The sequence below is a fragment of the Plutella xylostella genome, chromosome 3 (genome assembly GCF_932276165.1).
Source record: "Plutella xylostella chromosome 3, ilPluXylo3.1, whole genome shotgun sequence".
Classification (NCBI taxonomy): Eukaryota; Metazoa; Arthropoda; class Insecta; order Lepidoptera; family Plutellidae; genus Plutella; species Plutella xylostella.
In genome coordinates, this window is record NC_063983.1 from 3,628,325 (window position 1) to 3,636,989 (window position 8,665).

General features: G+C 38.4%; 1 protein-coding gene across 1 annotated transcript; it reads left to right on the forward strand.

Annotated features, from left to right (window-relative positions):
- The first annotated feature begins 7,517 nt into the window (after window positions 1-7,517).
- Window positions 7,518-8,382, forward strand: LOC105398346 (enhancer of split malpha protein). The gene has a single exon (XM_011570419.3). It carries the CDS (start codon window positions 7,551-7,553, stop codon window positions 8,025-8,027), a length of 477 nt encoding a protein of 158 aa, XP_011568721.3. The 5' UTR covers window positions 7,518-7,550; the 3' UTR covers window positions 8,028-8,382.
- Window positions 8,383-8,665: the final 283 nt, after the last annotated feature.

Sequence of the window (8,665 nt, forward strand, 5' to 3'; positions counted from 1 at the left end):
TATTTTCAATGTTTAAAAACACACCACATTCAAATCCCAGAGATTATTCGAATCACGGGACATAAATAGCCGGAAAGGACCAAAACCTTCGTTCTCGAGATAACATAATATAAGTAAACGAATATATAAAAAAAACCTTAATGTCACAGAGTTTTATCTTTGGCCTGATAATATATATCTTTGGCACCACCGTAAACCAAAGGTCCTTATCTGGTGGCGGGAGGCAAAGCCAAACCTTTATCAAACTGTTGAACCCAAGGATTGTGGAGATAAAAATAATATGTGGCGATAAAAACAAGATTTGGTACCCCAAATGGGAGTTTAATGAAACCTTCTGGACGGATATTTTATCTTGAAGGAACTAAATACGGAGGGATAAAACTTTTTGTAAATTGTAACACATTAAGGTAGAAGATATTATATCACATTTACTTATATTGAAGTACATAATTATGTATATATTTTTATTAGGATAATGATAATTTCAAATATTCATGATGTTATTTTTTTTTAAATATGGTTGTGAATATCACATGTTTTTTTATTCCACTATTCCACCATTCGACCGTAGTCCTCAGAGCGCTACGGACTACGGACCAAAACCCTACAAAAACAAAAGACGTTCATCGATCATTGGAGCGGTCCCCATTCCGGTAAACCGAAAACCGTGCTCCAAAATTACGGGCCTCAGAAAACACGAAGAAAAAAATAGTGGAAGATTTATTTAAGGGAGCGTAAAGATCTGTTTATGGTATGCGTTGGTAATTAAGGGGCACACGTGCGCGCACGCAAAAACAAGACGGGAATAAAAAAAAGTACCTGTTCCCTATTCGTGGGACAGGTTCGCTGACACGCCGCTTTGAAAATGGTTCCCAAAGTTTACGCATTAAAAACTTGTTCAGGTTCATCATGATTGAGATCACTGATGCTACTAATACTGGCCTCTCGTACTATTGTCCTCGTCCGGCGGCCTATCCCATACAAAATAGAAATAAAATAGAATAGAAATTATTAAACAACTCGTATATGCATGAAAATTATCAGTGGGCAGTGTGCAAGCCAACTACGATTAACCTACGTTATAAAAATTGCAGTGGAAAAACTCGTTTAAAAAACTCATCTATAAAGTCTATAGTTGGAGTGTACTGGCCAGTGTCCTCTACGGCTCTACCATTTACTACTATTCAGACCAAACACAATATTGTTAAATACATACATTAATATACTATACTTTGAGAACCACATGAATGTGTTATCTTATTATAGCTAAAATGACTTCGGTGTTCTCAGATAATAGAACTGCGCCGAGGTTCTTAGCGAACATTTTTTACAATAAAATTGTTCACCCCGACACGCCCTCAAGGAGATAAAATAAAACGACTTTAGATGTACCCTGTTTAGGAAACAAATTTTATTAATTGGATTCCACTTTGGCTCTTTGAATTTAATGAAATAAAGCAGTGGTTCTATTTTTGTCTCTATATGTTTTTGATGTGGATTCATTTTAACGTAATCGTAAAAATTATTACATACGTAATCTATTTATTTGTGTCCGTAAATTTTCATATGTAATAAAACATATGAAGGTTAAGCATAAACAAAACATATACGTATTTTATTCCTAAACTTACAGTCACCTATCATGCTTATAAATAATAAAAACCCACTATCAGCTTGAACAATCCTTTCTATAAACTAAAACAATACCCTATGAATTATAGGCATTAATAAAAATGTCCCGAGAGTAATAGGCTATCAAAAAACCTATTTTAAATTCAGCTCGAGTGGACATTGTTTTGAGAAATTCCAACCGCATCTTGATGCTAGTTGCTTATTCTGACAAACGAAACTATTTTATGAATGAGTCATCATTATCATCGTTGTTATGATCCGTAATTCGTCCACTGGAAAAAAGTCTAGACCTCATCTTATAATATTCATATTAAATAAACACATTGACTTATATATTATTGAATAAACATAAACATATTTAAAGCATGTTTACAGCAGTACTTACTTATATTGTTTGTCCTATTTTTTATAATATATAATGTTGTTTATAATAAAACGATTTTTATCTATAAAAGTTTACCTATATTTTTTAACAACGCCCAGATACATATAAGTTTTGTTTATATTTATGTATCAATACTATCAGATGGTTATATTGATGTATGTGTGCAAATGACAAACATTTAATATTTTAGACGTGTATTCCTTCGGGAGTGATACCCGACGCCGACGTAACAATGATATCTAGCATCTATACGCATGTTGGTAGAATAACTAACAATCATCGGTCTTGTCTATTGATTTAATCAATGCACTGTATTATTGTCTTATAACTGGCAAGATTACTTTTTAGTCTACTTAATTTATACTAACTTACAAAAATTTCCTATATCCAACCCTCTGAACCTAAACTTAACACATCAACACAAGCGTTTAACAAAAAAAGCTAAACTTCTAAACATAGACTTAATATCCTTCTTTCATTACACTAAGTCTCAACGCATTAGTCATCTCCAACTAATCCCCACTTCCTGCGCTTGCGCATAATAAATTATCCTTCGCGGGGGTTGTTGCTGGTTGCCGCATCTCGATTACCGACGAGTCCGTTGACAGATCGACACACAAGTTGACTTTGTCCGTAATTACACCTCATTCACAGAAACTTCCCCTGCCCCCGCATGTCCTCATCAAATAGGCGACAGCGGGGAAATCCTACAGGCGTGAAGAGGTCCTCGTATTTTGGTAAAACTTTCAGTGGAACTGAGCAGTTATTAATAGTAATTACAATTTGATATAACGTTTGTCGCCAGATAATTAAGGGTATTAGGTTAAGGTGAAGCGTGTTTACCAAATGTAATGTGTGCTGAATAATATAATAATTAGTTATTAGCCTGGCACTACGTATTGCATAACACATGGGACATGGGCAGACTGAAAGTATAAAAGCTACTCAAAAATCTACCATATACAAAATAAAACACTTCAATCAGGCCATTTTATTCGGTAATTAATTAAACAAATGTAAATATATTAGCCATTCGATTATATCTATAATTTCTTACTGAAATAGATTACCGTTTCATTAACGCTCCCCAAAATTTTCTATTAAGTTTCCCACAGAATCTAACTTATAAAACGCTCAATCTATTTGCGCCAGCTCTCTATATTTATAAATGCAAAAAGCTGGATAGCGCTGCTGGTCAAACTGCTTCAATTAGCCGTTCATTGCTCTTTATTCATTACACCCTAATTGCTGTCCACCATGTTTGTGGTACTACGGCATTAATGGACGACAAAAATTATACTTGACGCCGCCAACTATGTAGGTCGAATTAAGCATTAGTTTCAACCCTATTAACAGACTAGTCAGTCGAGTCTTAGAGATAATTTAAGTATTGAAAGCTGTGAAAAATAAAACGATAACCATGTAAGGCTAAAATTGTGAAAAATTAAGACAGATATAGAAAACCAAACATAGACTGAAACTGAAAACCTAAATAAACTATAAAAACTGTTTTTCTATATTCTTTTATTCATTAAATCAGCAAGAAAATTTGGCATTAAGGAACCGATTAGCGGTTGATTATAGTAAAAACTATGCATTAAATTCTACCTATACCTTTGTTCCCTACCTCTAGACAAAATATCCTACTATCTAACAAGCATAATAATCAGTAGTTAGATCGTAAAAAATCTACCCCAAAACCAATTTCGTTGATGTCAGACACATTCTATAATATACACATACAGAGTAATCATCATAAAATCCCTCAAAACTTATTACATCCACAACGAATCTCTGATTAAAACCTCAATATTCTAACCCTTTTTATGGGACTAATCGGGCTTACTCCACCCAGCATCCAGTTCACGTCATTACCACTTTATCATTAACGCATAGAATTCTACTGCCTTTCAACTTTAATTCTTACCACGTAAAAAATAAGATCCAGTCGATGATGAATCCTCCTGTTTCCCGAATACATTAAGGATATATTCCAATAAGAAAAGTAAAAGTATTAACGAGTGTTGCCCTTAAGAGTCTCTTACATCGGAGGCAGTATTTTGAAATTATAGTAAAATTTTATAGAGCACAGATATCTAGAGTATTGCCTGTTAATATGAATTTATTATATTCAATAACTGGTAGTATAAATTTAGTGATACCGATATAAATGGATTTGCATCATTCTTGTGCTATGATGTGTTTATAGGGGCTAGAATTAGAATACAGTAAATAGCTGTGGAACTGTAACTTCATTTATTAAATTAACAACACAAAATATCAATAACTATGCTAAGAAGATTATGCTAACGACTTATAATCCCCGAAGGGGTAGTAAGAGGTGACTCACAAGTGGGCCACCCGCTTTTTACTGTAGGTACATTTTGTACTCATGTGATGCGACTCTAGATAGAATAGCTTAAATAATTAATATTGTGATTGTCAGCAACCACCGCATCACGTGATTATACAAAACAATGGTATAACTGTAAATACTTATGTAGATACAAATTATAGGTACCCCAGTGCATAGTTATTTCAAAACCAACCTAACTTAATATATTCATAAAAAATATTACTATTTACCATTCCACTAAAATTTCTCATAATCATGAACTTAATTTTTTTCTTATAAATCACCCAAACCTCGAAATTAATAACGAATCTCGGTATACAAATGCAAAATCTTACAACAATGGGGATCTACCTGCTAATGCTGTGGCTGTGTTGCGTAGCCTCCCCTCCGTTGCTCCTACGCAACACGCAACAAGTGCAACAAAAGAGCTATTAGGGGATGATTTATACATTCGTCTCCTTTATTTTCCACCCTCGCTTGTTCCACCTAACTGAAATTCCCACACTCTGTATGGGGGTGATTTGATTTTTTTCACCTTTGATTAAAGATGTTCGTTGTAGTTTTTGTGAGCATTGGCTAAGTATATTTTCTTTATCGGTTTATCAGCTGCAGTGTTAATGATAATACAAGCTGTAGCTGTGCTTAAAATGAAGGTCGTACTTACAAATAAATTACAAATAGTTATTACGGTGAAGACCATTAAAGTCACAAGATTTATTCTCAACATAATAATTTATATTGTTAATGCAGATTCATGCAGATAAGTTAATGTTTATGTGATTAATAGTATTAATACGACAGTATGAAACCACTGAACTAACCGAAACAATACATCATACATGACTAACTATATCAAGCAAACAAGTACTACAAAAAAATTATAACATTCAAATAAATTCCTATAGGTACTTACATGATATTTCATAACTTTATACATCCCCTGTATTAATCATTCAGATTGAAAACTAACAAACCGTGTCATAGTCAAATAATTCAAACCCCAATCTGAGCCACCCCAGGTACGGTTGGCGCGGCAAGTGCGTCCACAAACAAAGGTACTACGGGGTCGTGCACCCCCGCCCTAGGCCCAATCAGACGCGTTCTCACGCACTTGTCACGCCGGGGGACATTACACACAATAGGCCCACTTTTTCCATTTTCAAAAATGACGCAAGTGTATTCTTCTTCGTGGCCAGTATCTTTTAAGACGATATCTGCTATTGTTGCACAAACTTTTTGCATTGCCCTGGGACGTGGGAAGTTACTGGCCGTCCACGTAAAACTTGATAAACGGTCGCGTTGAAGAAAAAATGCGTGGGATACCTGGGAAATCGGGATAATTTGTCTGAGAATAAAGTGGCATACGATTACTAGAACTTCGTCCTAGAAGTAACATCTTTCATCTTCAATTATATTCTGATGTCCTCTATTAAATTTTTAACTAACCCTATTAAGGAAATAATGCTGCTCCATAACCCTCCCACGCAAGCTTCTAATTGGTGCAATCCACAAAAAAGGAAACAAAAGTCACAAATGCAACCCTTAATAATCATCCCTAATAACTCCAAAATGGTTCTAATAGACATTTAATTACAGAGCGAGTTCCACTGACCCCTTTACACTTGTTTACATCTCCATCCCTCGGCCAGCCCTCACACAAAACGCGATGAGCCATCAAAATGGAATGCTCAATTCCGATATCCTATAGGATTTATTATTACGAAGCAAAACGGGAATAATCGGCGCGCCCGCTTGCCATCTGTCGCGGTTCCGAATCGGCCGGAAAAAACTCAATGTGCAAGCTACCCTGGGAACCGCGGAGCAGAGAGCGTTCCCACGAACCACCCCACAATTTTCAATAACCAAATTAGCCTTTGCGTTACCCTATTTTGGAGATGAGGGAGTCGTGAATCTATTCATATCAATAAAAAATGTTGGTTGTCCTGCTCATTCGCGAGTGGTTTGGATACGTTCATCCCCCTCGAATGCACGTGTGCAGGCTCGCTCGACGCTGCGCGTGTGTGCGGTGTGTGTGTGTCGGCGCGCAGCACCTGCCGCCGCGCGCGCTCCCCATTGGCCGCCGCACTATCACCGCTACACTGATTTCTTTTAAAACTTTATTTTTTTACAATCCTCCTCGGACACTTAAGAAAAAATCTAACAAGTTTGTACCGGTTAAAAATGAATATTTGTGTGTAGGTGGCATTTTATATCTAATAATTCTTTTTATAAACAAAATGCTAATGAACCTCTTGGTTGAAATAACTCAAATGCTTGATTTAGAGATAGGGTTAAATTACGTTTTAGAGCACCCTCATAAACATGCTCATAAACGTTCCAGACGGGCCTGTTATCCGCTTAGATTGCTGTCCTAAAATCTTGTAGCTTAATCTGTTCAAGCCACGATTCTAATAATAAATGTACACTACTTGTTATCAGCACTTTACTCTTCATCAGGTGTATGGTGGAGCGAGCGCGGCGCGTGCGCAGGGGTCAGCGAGGGGACCCACTGACTCCGTGACCCGAGGGGTCGATAACAATCGCATTGTCACAGCCGTAACCCCAAATATGGGGTTATATTAACTAGCGCCATGTGGCCATTTTTCCCAGAGTACTGAGGCGCGTGAACGGCACGTGGGTAAACAATGATCATTAGAAAAGCTTCATACTAACACTTGTTTCGAGTAGCAGGCAATTGTCGGAATACAATGGAAAGGGACTCGGCTAAAGTGGAAACAAATGTTGATAATGAAAAGCTCGTAGTAATGCCGTAATGTAAACAGTGCTTGGCGTGCTGTAAAATGTGCAATAGAACTTTAAAATGTTACAATAGCCAGTAATGATTCAGTGGTTACTATAGAAGTTATATTGGTATTCATTAGACTTCATGCAGACTGAAAATTACAAAGCGCATTCCAAAGCCGTAACAAAACATCTTCAAAGCTTTCAACCCTACTGCACTCGGTAAAGATGTAACATGACACGCACCAACAAACTTGAGAGCAATTTCTCCGTGAACACACACACCCTCACGCACACACGCAAGGGGAGCTTTCACGGACACGGGGGCTTCGCGGCGAGGGCGGCCGCGCCGGTATAAAAGGCCCGCGCGCCCGATCAGCCCCACACAACTGCCTGTGATCTCTCTTGCGACACACGTTCCCTCCACTCTCCAACATGTCTTACTACGCCAACAACGAATACATCATCGCCTCCAACAACTCGATGAACGAGAACAAATACAACAGTGACAAGATGAAGAACAGCGGCATCAAGGCGCTGCTCAAGCCGCTCCTGAAAATGATCAAGAAAACTGTGACGAAGCGCGTTCCCGCCAAAACTTGCGCCACGTGCGTCGAGGCCGAGGACAACAGCGCCAACGAGGCGCTCGAGAGGAAGCTGCGCGCCGAGCTGGACGCCTGCAGCCAGGACGCCGCCATCTTCGTGTACGACTCCAGCGCCGCCTGCGCCGCCGCGCCCGTGGCCCGGGACAGCTACATCCCCGTGCACTTCGCGCGCACCGACGCCGGCACCTTCTTCTGGACCTCCGCCTCCAAGGCCGACGGGGACTTCGCCGCCGCGCACTGCTACACCGAGTGCCAGACCGCCGAGCAGCAGTACCCGGCCTTCGCCGACAGATGGGTCCAAGCCTAGACCTCCGTCGACCAACACTATCAGTGTCTTCCGTGAAACCAGTGCCTGCTCGGTTTCTGCAACTCGTCTGTGATTTTAGCTTTAGTTTGAAGGTGCCATGTTAGGGTTAGGTCTAGCGTAGGGTTTGCTCAATACTCGTGATAAACAAAACTCCTGAGAAGCTTTAATTTTTTTGAATTTTTGATTCAATGATTGCTATTGTATAAGTTTTAGTGTAGGTTTTAGCGTAGGGCTTTAAAATTGTGATCTTCCACTGAGCTTTAATAATTTTAGGGAATTATTTATGCTGTTTAAAATACAGCTTTTACATTGTTATGAATGGTATTACTGAAAAATAAAACAACATTTAAAATTATTTTATATCTTTTCACTCTACTTACACCCCTGATATTCATACAACCAACTTTACCTAGAAGAAATATCAATATAGCCAATGCAAGTAATAAAACATGCAACTAAATAGCTTTTACATGAGGGCTCAATAAGGCAGCACGGTAGCCGCCTAACAGTATAAGCCGCATTTAAATCCAATAAGACAACGTGAACGCCGGCTATAAACTTGAATGGCTCGAGACTAGCTCAAGAACTGGTCGAGCGGCTCGCGCGAGTCCTGTACTTACCACTTATCATCTCGAGTT